This window comes from Chelonia mydas, chromosome 24, assembly GCF_015237465.2.
Source record: "Chelonia mydas isolate rCheMyd1 chromosome 24, rCheMyd1.pri.v2, whole genome shotgun sequence".
NCBI classification, from domain to species: domain Eukaryota; kingdom Metazoa; phylum Chordata; order Testudines; family Cheloniidae; genus Chelonia; species Chelonia mydas.
The window spans coordinates 8,883,914-8,901,145 of NC_051264.2; the positions used below are offsets into that span (position 1 = coordinate 8,883,914).

The 17,232-nt window shown below is 42.7% G+C and overlaps 1 protein-coding gene across 3 annotated transcripts in view; it reads left to right on the forward strand.

The window, feature by feature from the left end:
• Positions 1-17,232, forward strand: part of PI4KB (phosphatidylinositol 4-kinase beta) — a 57,237-nt gene that overhangs the window by 29,292 nt on the left and 10,713 nt on the right. For 2 of the 3 annotated variants that reach the window (XM_037882635.2, XM_037882634.2), the window contains exons 3-5: positions 13,545-13,772; positions 15,375-15,602; positions 16,589-16,698. In XM_037882635.2, coding sequence (XP_037738563.1) covers positions 13,545-13,772; positions 15,375-15,602; positions 16,589-16,698 — 566 coding nt within the window. Of the gene's footprint in view, positions 1-6,433; positions 6,479-13,544; positions 13,773-15,374; positions 15,603-16,588; positions 16,699-17,232 lie in introns of all 3 variants that reach the window. The other variant, XM_037882633.2, reaches the window with a different exon arrangement.

Below are 17,232 nucleotides of genomic sequence, written 5' to 3' on the forward strand. Positions count from 1 at the left end.
CCCCCCCCACCCCCCTTTTCTCTTGCATACACAGACTAGCAGTTCCTGGTTTTCTGCTTATAAATGGTTACTTGAAGACATTTTTCAGAGGGAGGCAAGGTATCTTGCTTTGTAATCCCGAATGTGTTCAGTCTGAAGCACTTCTGTTTCCACATAAAACACTATTTAAACTCCTTTTCTTTGCAGTGGGATTTTCTCTTTAACATGAGAGCCTATTAATTTACATACTGGTAATTCCAGTATGATTTTCTAAATCTTTAAGTTTCAATTGCTTTACTTTTGAAAATGCTTTTAAAAATAGATAAATAAAGCACACGAATAACATCGTTTCAGTGAAATCTCTCGATCCTGCATTACAGATCTCTAAAGGTGAAATAGACCCCTCTGCAGAAAGCCAGTGCACAGGCTAGAACAATACTCTTGTCCTGCTCAGGCCCTCTGCCTGGCCCTAATTCCATCCTGACTACTTGTGAGAGAGTATATTTATTCTTACTGGACAAAGGTTTTATTTAACTCTAAAAGATCAAAAACGATTTGGCTCTGTGTAGCGCAGGTTGCTAGTTTGCAGTAGCTTGGTGGTACTTGTGCTAAGAGCTGCTTTAAGCAAGTCATCACCAGGCTAGTTCTTACATAGGCATGTCCTGCTGTGCTTGTTTTGATTTCAAACACCGTGGTTAGTCAAGCTAGCAGCTCACAGTGGTGTCAGGCACCAGGGTGCCTTTTATAAAAGTGGTAATCTGTGGTATTAGGAAGGAATCTATCCATTACAGTATTTAGCTGGTAAGGTAAAGAGATGCTGGCATCTCTGACATCAAATTTCTGAAATAATGAATGTTTCCTGCACCTGGTATCTGAACAGTTATAGGAACAAAGCCCAACTTAATTTACTAGATGGACTGTAGCTTCTAGATCTTGTGGCACAACAGAGCATTCATAGGGGAGAAAGATATGTTTTGGCGATAGGATTTCTCCTGTTTTGGGAGGTGCAGGACAAGAATCCTTTCTTTAACCTCTCTTAGCCCAGACAGCCCCCTCCCCACAAGTACTAGTTGCACTGAGTTAGTAGGGTTGTCAGCTTTCTAATGGCTGAAAACTGGACCCCGCCCCCAACTCGCTCCTCCCCTTCCCCATCACTCGCTGCTGTCCCGGTCACTGGTTCCTCTCCATCTCCTCCCACTGACCCCCAGCTGGCGTCCCTCTGCTCTGGGGCTGGGAGGGGAGCTGCAGCCGGATGCGGAGCCTGATGTCTGCCTACCTGCCCTCAAGATGCAGGCAGGAGGTGGCCCCAGCTATTAGGGGCTGGCATGGGTTGATGACCTGGCACATCCCTCCCCCCCACCCTCAGTAACCAGGCTTTTGGTGTCCAGGCACCTGGCAACCCTATGAGTTGAGCAGTAGTCCATTTGAGAAAATCTCAAACTCCTTGTTCGTTAATCGGAAAAGACAGCACACAAGTGCCAGGGTAGAGTTGGAGACCAAGGACATATTCCAGTTGAAGGCCTTATTGTGCAGAAATTAGCTGTGTCAGGAGTGTCATCGAAGCTAGTGAGACTACTTGCATACAGATAGAATGTGTGATAAGGCCTCTATAGCATGTTTTCCAAAGTCTCCAGTGACGCACAGCAGCGATTAGGTCAGCCCAGTATCTCAAGGTGGGTCGACACACTCTGTTGCTGTAGTTAACTAGGTCTGACTTTACGCTGATTTTAGTTAAATTGGTGCAACTTTGTGTGATGCTTTTGAATTGATTTAGACCTGGCTTATATCAGTTTTAGCTTGTCAGTAAATTTACCAGTGCATGATAAATAGAGATAACTTTCCACAGATATGTGTGTGTCCATTCTGGTTCAACTAAATAGATTTTTAAACTGGTTTGTTTAAACGAGAGCAGTTTTTGATGTGCTGACAAGCTCAAACCTTCCTTGGTAACTATCCCAAGGTCTGTATCAAGAAACAGAATGATACCTCATACTTTTATTATTTTCTCTACTTCTTTATGCAATTAGGAAATCAGTGGTAGAAGTATTGAGCCAAAAAAAAATTGTGGCGATGTGCAAAACTGTTGTAAAACCTGCCTGGAATTGCAAATAAAGCGCAAGAAAGAGAGAGGTGTATGGAAGGATTTTCTTTGCTGGGTTTTCTTATGGGGGGCTGTGGTGTTGAGGAATGTTTCATTTCAAACAAATGCAATTCACCTGGTTTAATAGTTTCTCTTGCCAGCTTTTTAAATTTGCATTTGTGACTTCAGGGCTCATGTAAGGTCTTGTGTTGACAGCCCTGGAGATTGAAATCTAATTACAGAGCAGGTACAGCATGGAAGTGTCAACTTCTTTTCTAGGACAGGAGGGCCAACTTTGAGAGGGGAGGGAGTTCATTCTGCATGGTCCATTTCGTCCTTGATCTCTCTGGGTATGTCTTCACGGCAGACTTAACCAGGGCTATAGCTCAGGTGTTGCCTCTAGCCCTCATTCCACACAGAAACACCTCTCACATGGACTCCAGGATGCTTTTTGGTGCTAGCAGGCACAGCTGAGGGGAGGTTTCCTTTAACCACAGGCTGGTATTCCACCTGCTTTGCTCTGAGAACACTCAGGTGCTGTTAGTCCTCCAATCGATCCTACAATTCCACCTGGGCTGCACTTTCTTATCTAAGTCCTCCCTTCTTCTGCACTGCACTTCAGCCCCACATTTGCCTTCTTCATTTCTGCTGCACTTCTACAGCATTTGAACAGAGATGTTACTCAAGAAATCCTTCTCCTGTGCTGCCAGTTGGCCAGAAGTTCATAGAATCATAGAATATCAGGGTTGGAAGGGACCCCAGAAGGTCATCTAGTCCAACCCCCTGCTCGAAGCAGGAGACCCCCTGCTCGAAGTTGGCCCCAGCCTTCTGGTAAAGCTGTGGTGAGCTATCAGTAAGAGCATTTCTGCACAGGAGCCAAGGAAGGACAGACAAGTTTTCGTACAGTACACTGTGAATAACTTAATAGAGTATAATGCACCAGTATAATGCACCGCTAAGAACCATGAGATATCCTAGAAATCTATCCCATGGGCTACTACAGCACTGTTGTGGATGCAGCCACACAGGTGTGGCACAAGTAGTGCTTTGTAGTAGGGATGTTCCCAAGCCGGAGCTAATCTTGCAGTGAAGACACAGCCTTTGAGACTAAGAGGGCCAGCGAGTGCCACTTCTGGGTTTTTTTAATGTGGACATTCAACTCTTGGGAACTGGACAGAGACACATGGCACCAGAAACAGCCTCAGATGGTAACAACTTTTAGTCTGCACTTGAATTTGTGAGGTAGAGGTGAAACATACCATTGAAACATTCCATCATCAATTCTTCCTTTTCAGTTGTCTGCTGCAAAACAGTAATCTGCTTAAATGATCTTTACCTCCCAACTCACCTGTTCATTTAACTTCGTCCTGCAGTGAAGTTGTCATGCTGAATGCAGGTCTGCAGAATTAATTAACAAGCCACAAACTCAGGGCTCCGACTCCTCTGTGGAATCCAGGGCAGGGAAAACTGCGTGATGAAAGGAAAGGCTCTTCTTCAAATACAGAACTTCAATAATCAGCAAGTGCAAACCACAGCCTTATGAAGTTGATTGAGCTCGGCTCGTGTGCATGTTTATCTGTGTGAAAATCCCTTGTTAATATTTATATTTGGATTGTTTACCTATTTTGCGCTTTGTTTCCTGAGGTTGAAAGCAAATAGTTGCTTCCTGATGAGTCTTCCAAGGCTGTTGCTTAAAATACGTGCGCACGCGCCCACCCACCATTGTGGCCTAAGAATTGGGAGGGTTTTTTTAATGTGCTCATGAGGAAGTTATTAATTTAAATGAGATTATTTCTCGAGTAAGATTAAGCCTTGTGGAATTAGCATGTCCCTGTAATTAACATGCTAAAAACAGGTCTGTTTGTTTCTCTTTGGGAAATGAATTAAATCAATTACACACCAGTCTCAAGGGTGTGAGGCTTCAATATTATCTTTCTTTTTGTATGAAAATAACAGATTGAAGGATTTTAAATGAGGCACTACAGAAATACTGGTTTTGTTTTTAACCCTATTTTATTCAAGAAATCAGAATATTGCTGCCTTTGAGCCAGAGGTAAACCAAAGGGGGAGAGTTTTGCTGAAATATAAACATTTATTATTATTTATTCAGATTTATACCATAAATCCTAGCCAAAACTTCCGGCACGTCTGCTTCAAATTACAAACATAAAATTAAATGACTGCTGTCGGACCCGAATCCCTAACAAACACAGAACTCTCCTTCCCCACATCCCATCTGCATCCCATCCTCTGCAGCAGTCCATGCAAATTACTACTTGTAGTGTGCACTGAAGGTAAACAGACCCAGGTTTGTTTCCAGGGCAGGTGGTATGGAGCTCATCTCATGAACCCTTCATGGAAAGTGCTCTTCAGGTTCCCTCCTCCCACCTTTTTTTTAAATCACGGGGGAGCCAGCTTTGCCCCGGCGACTTTGGCAGTGTGGCATGAGGAAAGAGGTTATGTCTCAATTAGAAAGATCTCAGGCCGTTTGTGGACTTATAGGCCAAAGCAAACACCTTAAACTCAGTCTGGAAACCATTAGGCAGCCAGTGCAGACCGCAAAGCAGTGGTGTCACACAGTGCTGCCGAGAAGCACTGCTTTTAAATAGGTCACCATGTTCTGCACCATCTTACATTTCTGGATTGGATTATGGTGTCAGCACATCTTGGTGTAAATCACTTCTGTTCTACAGGAATCGGAGTAGAGGAGAGGTTGCCCTGGGTTTGGCCTCATGAGGCCCATATTGGTAGCATTCCAGGAGACCATGGGCTGCACTGAATTTGTATGAAATGGTGCCAATTGCAGCTGCTTCCATTTCAAGTGTAGACACGTGGTCTGGACACTGCATAGCTTAGCCAGGTTTTTAACAAGCTCCTATTGCAGCTGTCAGACATGGTTTGGAAGCTGTCTGAATTCCTGTCAAGCATGGGGAAGTCTCTCCAGTGAATGGGGTAAATTCTGGAGTGCCATGATCATCTGCTGGGTTGGGTTCCAAACATGAAATTGTGTTGGAATTTCTTCCTGCGGTGTGAAGTGGAGAGAAAAATGACTAGGAGTTCTGTTCAATTACCAGAACTGCTTGGTGATCTGTCGGTGCCAGTGCCCCTGTTGCCTTGAGCACCCTTGGTCTGCAAGAATGTGTAATCTAGGCTGTATTTGCACTTAGCTCTGTGGGTAGAATAGTTATTGTTCATTTATATTAACAGTTCTCTTCTGTACCCCTGCTGCTGCCTCTTGTTTTTCACTTTTGGATATTGGAAAATTATGGGGACCATAAAATGAGTAGGGACCATGTAAATGTAAACTACAAGATTACGCGCAGACTGTGTTATGAATCTAAGGAGTCAAGCAAGCGACATTAAATTGAGGTCATCTATCTACTCAGGAATGATTTGTGATGGAACCTAAAATAACCATTACAGCAGCTACACAAAATTCATCTTTCTCTGCTTGCAGAGAAGTCTGATTCATAGTTTGTGTTTGCGGCCCTGCTGATACAAAGGAGGTTTGCTGGTAGTATGGTGAATCTACTTCTTCAGTATACTTGTCTCCTGATTAGAGTTCCGCCTCGCAAACTTCATTGAACAAATGGCTTAATTGTTGGGTTTTTTAGTCTGGTTCTAGGATAAATTACCATGAGGATAATTTTCTAGTGAAAAAGCTGTTCAAATTAAAGTACTCAATGGAAAATTGTAGATGGATGCAGTGGTGAAGGAAAACTTTTGTAGTTTTGATTGTGAATTGTTTGGGGCATGCTTGTTTTGCATGCAGCACCTAGCACAGGAGGACCATGATCCTTGATTTGGGCCTCTAGGCACTACTGCGTTTTAAATAATACAAACTGATTTGGACGCTACAACAGATATTTGATAGCACTAATATGTTTTGGAGAATCTGGAGTACTTTTGACCTTCATTTTTGTGTGATGAAGTATTTTGGAAAGATTTTGACCAATGAAAATAAAGTCATTTGACACTGTTTACAAGATTTCAACAATAACAGACCTAATCTAATCAGATCTAACTTAGATTGTAAGATTTTTGGAGCAGGGAACCCTGTCTGTGTTTGAAAAGCTTCATGGACATATATGGCATCATACTAGTAATAAATTTAGATTCATAAAGTTATTGCCAGATCCATTAACCCCTGATCACTCTAGTATTATCCAATGACCATCGTAAAATAAGATTCTCTATCAGATTTTGCAATTTCTTATTAAAGGTTAGCAAGCCTGATTTTTTTTTTAAATAAATGAAAAATGGTCTTATAAAATTGGAGCTAAACTATTGCCTTTTCTCCCCCTTCTTTCTTTCTTTATTTTTCTAAAAAAAAATAAAAAAATAAAAAAAAAAATCCTTTCATCCTTTTCCCAGGAATTCTCATCGAGTACGGAAAGTGTTGATAAATCATTCTGTTCCGTAAGTTTGGCCAGTTTTGTTCTAGTGGCTGGGTTGCCTCGCTTCCTTATTTTACAGCAGCATTTCCTCTGTGTCCTGAAATACTAATCTCTGGTCACCTGGCAGTGGCCCTTAAACAGCTCTGATATTAAGCCACTCCATGTAGAACACTGCATTGCAAGAGCATTTCTATGCCAGCATTTTATGCCCAGTGCATGCATTCTATTGGCTGAGTCCTCTTGAGCTGTAGCAAAGTTCTGCTATCCTGTCTTATGCAGAGGCAAAACAGAGAAGTTGATAACATTTTGATCTGAACACAAGGATAACATTTGTCCAGTTTATGCTTTTCAATAGCCTGCAGTGAAATACAAGATAAACAGAGCTTTGGGAAATTTTGTTTGTACAATTTTGACTAAAGCAAACAAGAAGTCATGAGGGGGCCTGCAAGTTAGATATTGTATCTCGTCAATAAATACCCATCTATGGAGATATAAAAAATTACATTTAAAAAGAAATTACAAGCTTTAACGCAGGTGAATAACCCTGGCTGATGATACGAATTCTGAATACTTATTCAAACCCGTCTGTGTGTGTTCTCCCCTCTAGTTAGAGGAAATGCTGTTTCCTTAAATTTTCTTACAAGTTGTCTGCCAGATGGGATTTAATTTGCTTTTTCCACAAAAATCAGTTTTCTGTCTGATGAAATTACTTTAGATCAAAACTGATGTTCCCTAATAACTCTTCTCTTGTTATGAAACATTTTTCATTTTTAATCAAGGGCATCTCTCTTCAATTTGTACCATTTTTCTAACAGTGCACATTCTCACTTTGGGATTCCTAATTGGCTTCCCATGTATTGAATATGTAGTCCATGATCAAAAATCACTTATTGAGAGCTGTGGGGTTTGTCTTTTTAATATAATTATTTACAGTGTCTTACATACCATTTTGTTAGTCAAATAAGTTGAATTCCTCCTGTGTAAATGAGGTCTTGGAAATGTGTACCTGACTCTGTCTTGCTCCTCTAATGAGTAGATTTGAAGTCTTATCGTGTTCTAGGATTATTTCCACAGATTATTTCACTATGTGAAACAGTAAGAAAAGGATGGTAAATGAAACCTTACAGTGGGCTCATAAAGTGACTCAATGCTGTTCTCGTACAACCAGTTTAGAAGCAACACACTGAAGAGGGTTGGCATTTATTGATATAGCCAGCCAACCTTAAAATATTTGCCAAGGATGATAGGGTGTTCTCAAAGAGGCAATGCATGCTAGTGGTTAGAGAAGTGGTGGCTGGGAGCCAGGACTCCTGGGTTCAGTTCCTAGATCTGCCACTGTATTGCTGCATGACCTTGGGTCGCTACATTTTTCTATTCCTTATTTTTTCATAAAAAGAGGATAATACTGTGACAGGTTCAGTGACAGAGATCCCTTTGGGACTGTGACCTGATGTGCTGAAATTACCTCTGAGCCCATTTTCCCTGCCAGCTTGGGACTCCAGAACCCTGCTTTGTTGAGCCAGACACTCTAGCCTGCTGCAACACAGGCCCAGGGTCCGGGCCACACTCCCAACGCTGCAGACCTTAACTAAAAACAGCTCACCAGGTTACCTGTCTCCAGCACCCAGACACCCAGCTCCCAATGGGATCCAAACCCCAAATAAATCTGTTTTACTCTGTATAAAGCTTATACAGGGTAAATTTGTAAATTGTTCGCCCTCTATATCACTGATAGAGAGATATGCACAGCTGTTTGCACCCCCAGGTATTAATCACTTACTCTGGGTTTATTAAGTATAAAAAGCAGGATTTAAGTGGTTTCAAGTAATAACAGCCAGAACAAGGTAAGTCACAAAGCAAAATAAAACAAAACACGCAAGTCTAAGCCTAATATGTGAAGAAACTGATTACAGGTAATATCTCACTCTCAGAGATATTCCAATAAGCTTCTTTCACAGACTAGACTCCTTCCTAGTCTGGGCCCAATCCTTTCCCCTGTATAGTCTTTGTTAGATCCAGCAGACATCTCAAGTGGTAAGCAGGGGATTTATCATGACTGGCTGCCACCTTTGTCCTTCTCCACCCTCTTTTATGGCTTTGGCACAAGGCGGGAATCTTTTGTCTCTCTGGGTCCCCACCCCTCCTTCTAAATGGAAAAGTACCAGATTTAAGATGGATTTCATTTACAGGTGACTTGGTCACATGTCACTGTAAGACCCCTAGTCTCCATTCCCAATGGGCTGGCCCGACCGTACACAGGAAGGCTTTCAAGTAACTAGGGCCATTTACAACTGATTGTTTCTGGAGCACCCTTAATGGCCTCCACTTAATATGTTTACATCAGTGACCCAAGTTTATATTTTATTCTCCTAACTCTAGATATAGAAATAGTACATGCAAACAAATGGGATGAACACACTTAGTAGATTACAAGTTTTTTAATAAAAAGAAGAGGAGGACTTGTGGCACCTTAGAGACTAACAAATTTATTTGAGCATAAGCTTTCGTGAGCTACAGCTCACTTCATCGGATGCATTCAGTGGAAAATACAGTGAAGTTTTTTCATCACACCATACAAGGGTTATTTAGCTTAAAGCACATTCCAGTTATGTCATATTCATAGCATACTTCCTTAAAGCATATGGAGTGCAACGTCACAAATACTTAAATACCTCCAGAGGGTTGTTGGGAAGGCTTAATGTTTGTAAAATGCCTTCAGACCCTTGGATAGAAGGGGCAGTAGAAGAGCAAAAAAAAATCTATATTTTATAGCGATAGTTGTTACCTTCATATCAGTGATTTCAGTTTTATAGTTCTCACATCAATGTTGCCTGAAGCGTGTGAGATCCACTTACAGTTTAAATGCCTGTTCTGTAACCTGAAGGGACTCTGTGTGGTGTTGGCTTCTGCCTTTCTCCCTCAGGAGAGAAATCTATTCTTCAGGCTTCACTAACCATGGTTATTCATGTCATGCTTGAACATGGCAGACTTTTATTGTAGCCAATCAGACTCTTTGCAAACATTTATGTCCTATTTATAAACCAGCTGCAGACACCTGTGCCTAACTAAATTGCCTAGGTTTTTATACACATGCACATGTATGAGATATGTGGTATTCCTCATAATTAACACTTTTAATCTTGAAACCCAGTGGCAGTGTATAGCTAGCTGGAAGAGTCTAGATGCCCTGTAGAACATCCGTTCTAGTCTATGCATCATTGCTCTGTTTAGGTAAAGACCTACAGCCTGCTTCTCGTGCTACACACCGTCTGTAACTATTGTCTAGCTTTCAGTGCATCCGGTAAGAGTCTCTACCAGTTTAGTAGTGGAAGTGAAAGAACATGTAAGATATGCTGAGAAACCGGATATAAATGAGATTCTGCTGTGTATCGCTCCGAGACAGCACCTGTGGTGTTGCTCATTTCTGGCACCAGAAAGATATAAACTGAAGTTAGCTCATTAAAAAGCAAAGAAATGTGGTGAGGGAGACAGGAGGGGGATTGAATTGAGGAAAGACTAAGTGTGAAGTCCGTATAGCCTGGCTAAGTGGGAGCATAGCAATCCACAAATGTTTTAATACACATGCCAAGCAGCGCGAGAGAGGAATTGCTTACAGTGGACAGGATGGGGATGATATTGGAGACAAGGAAAATATAGATTGAACGTCAGGAGATGCTTTTTGACAATAAGATCTCTTAGATTGTGGAACATAAGAAAGGCCATACTGGGTCAGACCAAAGGTCCATCTAGCCCAGTATCCTGTCTTCTAACAGTGGCCAGTGCCAGGTGCCCCAAAGGGAAGTGGGGAGACCCCCCACTGCTTGGGACACGAAAACTAAACTGGGCAAAAGCCCTGGGGAAGGGTCAGCCTTCTGTGCCGGCTGAGAGGCTGGAGTAGATAATACTTATGTGAAATTAAAGATGAAAATGACCTACGATTCCATAGGGAAGGCACATGCTTATGAGAGGACAGTTGCTAGAGAAGGTGACCCAAGCACTGCTCCCCAAACCACTCATCCTAACTCCTGAGCAGACCACAGAGCTTGCTCCAGATCAAACCAAAATCATCCCCCCGCCCCCACACACACACCACCTGAGCATAGCAAATGCCTTGTTCTGATCCCTGCAAGATAGTGTACTGAGTGACCTTAGGTTGCCAGTTATCTGGGCTGTGTTCATAATTGGAGTAAGGTCCATTGTGGTTATTCAGCAGCATCCAGACCTTAGGGGACGGAGTGATTTTAAAACATCACCAGTTAAATGTGGTGCTGTAATATCAAGTAAGTGTTTATATTGGCCCAGAGAGTGCTAGAGTGATACTTAACTATGCTGAGAAGCTGAATGAAGGAATAAGGTTTCACTTCCACCTCTCTCTGCTTGGCCTCAGAAGTTAGTTTAATGTCATGATCCCATGTAAGGTAAGCTTACTGTTAATTTTCTAATGCTGGAATGCAGGTCTGCATTGGCTTAATTCAATCTGTCGGACCTTTCTGGGGTTCAGTGTCTGTTATATAGAGACATAGCTTAAGGTTGCTGGCATTCAAGGTCAGTGACTGTGGATCCAACTGGGCGTTTAAATTTTCCAAAATGGCCTCTGTAACAGGACTCAAGGTGGAGATTAATTTTCCGTACTGTGTTGGCATCTCAGCAGAAGAGCAAAGTATATCTCAATGAGCTGCTTGGCATGCAGGAACTTAGCAACAATAAACAATAGGGAGGCCATTTCCTGGCAGTTCACGACTGACTGGAGGAGTAGAGGGCCTGAGGTGTCTCCAGAGGTCCATAATCCAGACAAACTTCCAGGAAATGTCTATGCAGTGTTGTAGCTGTGTTGGATACAGGACATTAGAGAGACAAGGTTGGGGAGGTTAATATCTTTCATTGGACCTGCTTCTGTTGGCAAGAGAGACAAGCTTTCAGGCTTATGTGGAGCTCTTCTAGTGAGAGCCTAGAACTTCTGAGTTCTACTCCTGTCTGACAGTATCTTTGTGCAAGTCACTTCCCTTCTCTCACTCTGCTTTCCTCTTCCTAAAACAGGGATGATGATATGTAACTTTGTAAATGCTTTGAGCTATAGATAAAAAGTGATTTAAGTGCCAAGCATTAGCTCACTTGAGGGGCTGGGAAGCTTAATTGGTTAATGTTTACGAAGCATGTTGTCAAGGAGAAACGTATGAATGCGAAGTATTAAACCATTAAACAGTTAAAAACCAAGAGAATATAGGATGTTGAAGTGATGAGCTGAATTGTGCGTTGCCCTAGATGTATGTACCAGTGCTCTCTTCCTAGCAGATCAAGACTTGGACAGTCACCTTGAGGAAAGGAGGGTTTCACTCTTAGCATGCTGTTATGTTTATGCCTCTGAGTTCCATTCATTAATTATCCTATTGCACACAATCATAAATCACTATTGCAGTAACTAGGCTTTACTGAATATCTCAGTAGCGTGTGCAATGCATGAAAGTTTCAGTATGCATAAATTATGCTGCTTGATTTTGTATGTGAAATTATCAGATGCACACACACCAAAGATGAAAATTGACTTGAGCCATGAGGCACAACAGACTTTAAAACAGGAGCAATAATCATAATAAGCTATTGCAGCATTTTGGGGTTTTGGTTGAAAGAGCCCAGAAGATTCTGTGGAAAAAGTGGATGGGTTCAGTGTCATGGATACTTTTGGACGGTCAGAATATTTGTTTTTAACCAGTTTGCAGCTAGCCCTGCAGTGAGTATGTTAGCATCAGTGTGGTGGTCAGGAACAAGAAGGAACTGAGTTATCAGAAGTGTGGAGAGGTAGTTTCTGTATAGTGGACAATGAAATCAGGATGCCAGTCTGAAAGGTAGCATACAGACAGGGTGGTTCTACTTTGGATGGGGATTGTTAAAATAGAAGATGGGAGCTACATGATGTAGTTCAGATGTGTGTATGCTAAAGGACCGAACATCGGATGGCGCAGGGTTTTTAAACATTAATTCTATGGCTGGTGGTTGCAATTGATCATGCTGCCATGGATGCTATGCAAACATTTCCTCCTATCGCAAGGACACCTATGCTTTCTTAGCCAGCGTAGCTTAGTGAGGGAAAGCTGCTGTCTTCAGGAGGGTGACTATTGGCTGCTTTGTAGAGTCAGGTGCTACACTTACATTGAAGCATGGAAGCTTTTTGATGTGGACTACAGACAAAAACTAAACCCCTCTGCTCTTACAGAGGATGGAAAAGGACATTAATGTTAACTAGATGGCTACTTTTCTTTTTTACCAACTTCACTTAGTCTTTCATAGGTGTTCTGTTATAAATAATTTTTCCTTTGCTCTCTTTTCCCATGCTACATAGCTTTTGCATGTGCATTTCTAGCATGATCGGTGATGGGGGCACTTCACAGCTTTTAATTCTTTGTCTTTAATGGCAAAATTCAACTATAAACTTCTGCCATTTCAAGTTACAGTTCTGCTGCTCAAAATGAGTAGAACAATGTTTAACCTGTAAAATACAGCAACCACATTCACAAATATGTTAATGGTTAAAAGATTTAAGCTGCACTTTAAGCTTGAGGTTTAATCCCACCATAAAATGGTCAGAATTCTGAGAAATATTCTCCAGATTTTGACTTAAAAAAACAACCCAACCTTGACAACGAAACTGTGTGAGGCTGGTAGAATTAGAGAAAAAGATCTGGGCTCCCTCTAATGGCTCTCTAGGAGTAGAGACTTTACACTGTTGCCAGATGTGTGGTGTTGCACAGATAGATGAGTAAGTGAACAAAAATAACCGTGTTAAGTCAGCACCACAATGGGATTGTGGTGCGAAGATTTTTAACCCAGTGGAAATGGCCAGTTTCAAGGTGAGTGAAAAGCTCTAGTTAGGTTTTTGTGTTCAGTATACATACTTTTTTAGTATCCTGTTTTACAGATGATCACCTGCTCCTTATATTCACAAGAGCATCAGACAGGTAGTAGAAGCTTCTCTTCCGTGTGCAGTTTATCCCAACAATTTCAGACTGACTCCTAATTGTAGAACTGTGGGTTCTTACGCACACAACTGTTGCCTTGTAACTCTCTTCTCCCGCTTCCTTAAAACATTTTAGCCTGTCAGACTTGCCCCAGAGAGAGAATTCATCAAATCCCTGATGGCCATTGGAAAGAGACTAGCCATTTTGCCCACCAAAGAGCAGAAGACTCAGCGTCTTATCTCGGAGCTGTCTTTACTTAACCATAAGCTTCCGGCACGCATCTGGCTTCCCACAGCTGGCTTTGACCATCATGTGGTGCGGGTGCCCCACACGCAGGCGGTGGTGCTCAACTCCAAGGACAAGGTAAGAGTGGCTGAGCAAGGAAGATTAATTCTCTTGAAGCATTGTAAGATTAGCACTTCCCTTAAAAGCTGACTTCAGAGAACCCAGCATTAAGAACGTAGCTCACTGCATCTTCTGGATATTAAGCTAAATAAATAATAATTCACCTTCTCTTAACCAGTCATAAATAAGATTCACCTGGCAGGGTCTGTCGTCACCGTATGGTACAGAGATGTAGCAGGTAGAGCAACACATAGCAGACTTCCCTGCTGTCATTCTCTGGGCTGCATCACTTGAGAAGGTCAAGGACTCAAGAGACATAGGAAGAGGAGTCCATGCAAGGGTAGCTGGGAGGGGAGAGTCCAGAGAAGGCTTGAGCGAGAGGAAGTTTCCCCAAAGCTTTCTAATGTTGGGTTTGAAATGTTCCTGGATTCATGTCCCTCTTGGCCACTTTCAAACCCTAGCAACAGCCCTTCAGAAAAAGGGCCAAGTTTAATGGTGGCATGGTTTCAGTGCTGTGTGATAAGGACTGGATTTCAAAGGTGCTGAGCAGCATAACTCCTGTAGAAATAAATGGGACCTGCAGGCATTCAGCATCTGAAAATCCAGCCCAATAATGTCAGAAAAATCGACCAAAGATATTAGGGTAACATTCTTACCTGGGTTATATGTGAGCTACTGGCATCTGGGGCAGAATACAAGGCTACTCTTTTAAAGGGTTGTTTCTGCATGGCTTTGAGCTCTCTGGCCCTGATCTTAAGTACACAAGTGCTCCCATTAACTCCAGTGACACTACTCACATGCTTCAAGTTAAGCATGTACCGATGTGCTTTGCGAGATCAGTGCCAAAATGCTCAGTACCTTGCAGGATTGAGCCCTCCAAGCTCAACGTTTTTTCTTCTGGTGATTGTAAGTTAGTTTTGCATTGATGTGAATGTTACTGATGTCTCTTTGGTGCTACTCAAGGTAATTAGCATCTGACCCTAAGCCGGCCTTGTTCCATTTACCTTACTCTGAGCACGTGTCCTTGTGCATTGAACAAGCTGAGATACTTCTGGCTTTAAGATATTGCAATATTATTTTATTAGATCCTCTGATTTTCAGTATCAATACAAATGACTATAAACCCCTTCCTTCATTCCTTCTTCATCTGGAATGTAAATTAAAGGTATATTTATTAGTTACATACTTTAATCGCCTACCAGTCATGGTACCCCTGAAAATTTTGGAGAGAGCAGCAGGATCTAGGACTCAGAGTCAGGAACTCCCAAATGTGGCACTAACTTGGTCTGTGACACACAAACCTCTGTTTTCCCATTTGTAAAAAGATTTAGCTGATCCCCAGTGTATTTGGAAGACAGTGATTATTATTAGTCACAGGATTATGGTAGCAAGTATGAGCCCTAGTCCTGGACCAAGACCGAGGAGAAGGGACCAATCTAAGGATCAGATGAGAGAACAGGTAGATTGATTAATGTTCAGGGTGGTTTGATGATGGAACAGCTAGATACTGGCCAGTGTTAAAAGTGAACTGCAAAGCAAGAGAGAAATGAAGGACTCAAACCCTGGCCAGTGTAAGTTGTGTAGCCCTGTGTCAGTGACATTTGTTTCCGCTTCCCTCAGGCTCCCTATTTAATCTACGTTGAAGTACTTGAATGTGAAAATTTTGACACCACTAATGTGCCAGCCCGGATCCCAGAGAACCGCATCCGGACCACGAGGTCTGTGGAGAACCTGCCAGAATGTGGGATCACTCATGAGCAGAGGGCCAGCAGCTTCACAACTGTTCCCAACTATGACAACGATGATGAAGCCTGGTCTGTGGATGATATTGGGGAACTGCAGGTGGAGGTGAGGCAGCCAAACTCCCCGTCACTAAGACTAGAAACCCAATGGGGAAAATAAGTCCCAGCCATAGAACTGTGTTCCCTATTATAAGGAAGAGGGGACATATGGTGCAGTCTGTTCTCAGAGGGACCTCCCCATCTCAGCCAGCTCCTGTTTTGGTGACTCCTTGCAGCCAAGGAGGCCTGGATACTGTTCTCTGTGGAATATGCTACCAACATTGAGAGCAGCCAGAGCGGAGTCGCTTGAGTGGAATGCACAAGGGTTTGCCTCTTTGCCATGCTCAGCATGATGCCTCTACAGCTTTGTCTGTAATGTCTTACTCCTTCCCTTTTGGCATGTCCCGCAGTGAGAGAGCACTGAGCTAGCTGCAGCTCGGCAGCATTCTAGAACTAGTTGGTGAACAAGGGGCTTCCCAACCGTGATCGTGGTAGGAGTAGCTGCCTGGCTTGTAAAGGAAAGATGTGTGCAAGAGAATTTCTCTTGTGAGCAGCCTCTTGTGCACTGAAAGCGTTTGTACAATGCAGCACATCCCAGGCACTGAGTGTAAACCGCAATGTGAAATCTGCATCCTAACACATTAAAATGCCGTGGCTCGGAGATCAAAATAGCAAGCCTGCCTGGAGCCCCGGATTCAAATCTTGGCAGGAGAGACTCAGTCATTCATCCCACCAAGGTAGATAATCGAGTGCTGTGCAGTTCACTCTGTGCCTGTTCTTCTCTTTTGGATGAGACCTTAAAAATTGGGCCTGTCTGCTCTGCATGGCTATTAGGTCCCATGGGACGCTTCTCATAGCCAGGGTTCGCCCTGCTGTTGGACAGTGTGTAAGCTCACCTCCTTCATCCTAGAAGTGGCTGCATTTCAGTGGCTCTGAACGTGATTAATGGATCCTTTGGACTGAAAGGTTTATAAATGTAACATTTTATCATTTTGCACTAAGGAGAACACTGAGACTTTCTGGTCTGTAACTCAGTCTTGTGTCTCTTTCCAGCTTCCAGAGATGCACACCAACAGCTGTGACAATATTTCCCAGTTCTCCGTGGACAGCATCACCAGCCAAGAGAGCAAAGAGCCTGTGTTCATAGCAGCTGGTGATATTAGGTAACAGTGAGCTTACGTTGTGGGTGGGAGATTTCCCTTACTGTAAAGACCGCAGAGCTGGAGATGGGTTTCACTGTCTTTATTTAAAACAAGCCTTTGTGTTGGGTGGGGAAGAGTAACACCAGGTATCTCCATTAAATCTCTGGAGAAAAAGCCCGTTAGTCAGTACTCCTCATCTTTCTCACTAGGCCTGAGCATCAGGTGCCCTGTATGTTCCTGGACTGGAGGCAGGTGAGGGCTGAGTAGTGGCTGGGTGTAATGGGATGTGCAGTATGAATTAATTCCATAGCCTCTTCTAAAGAGATGCACTTATTAGCTGGGTAGTGGGTTCTCTTTCACTTAAGCAAAGCTCAGTGTCAGGTCTGAGTATCTTTGAAAACTAGGAGCAAGATCAAAGTCAAAAGGTAAATTCTTCATCAGGTGAGTCAACTGACCAATTAGTAGCCATTTGGTGATATATGTGTGGCGTGAGCATGCATGTTACAACAGATCTGAGATCTCAGAAGCTAAATAGACTTAGGCAAGGTCAGTACT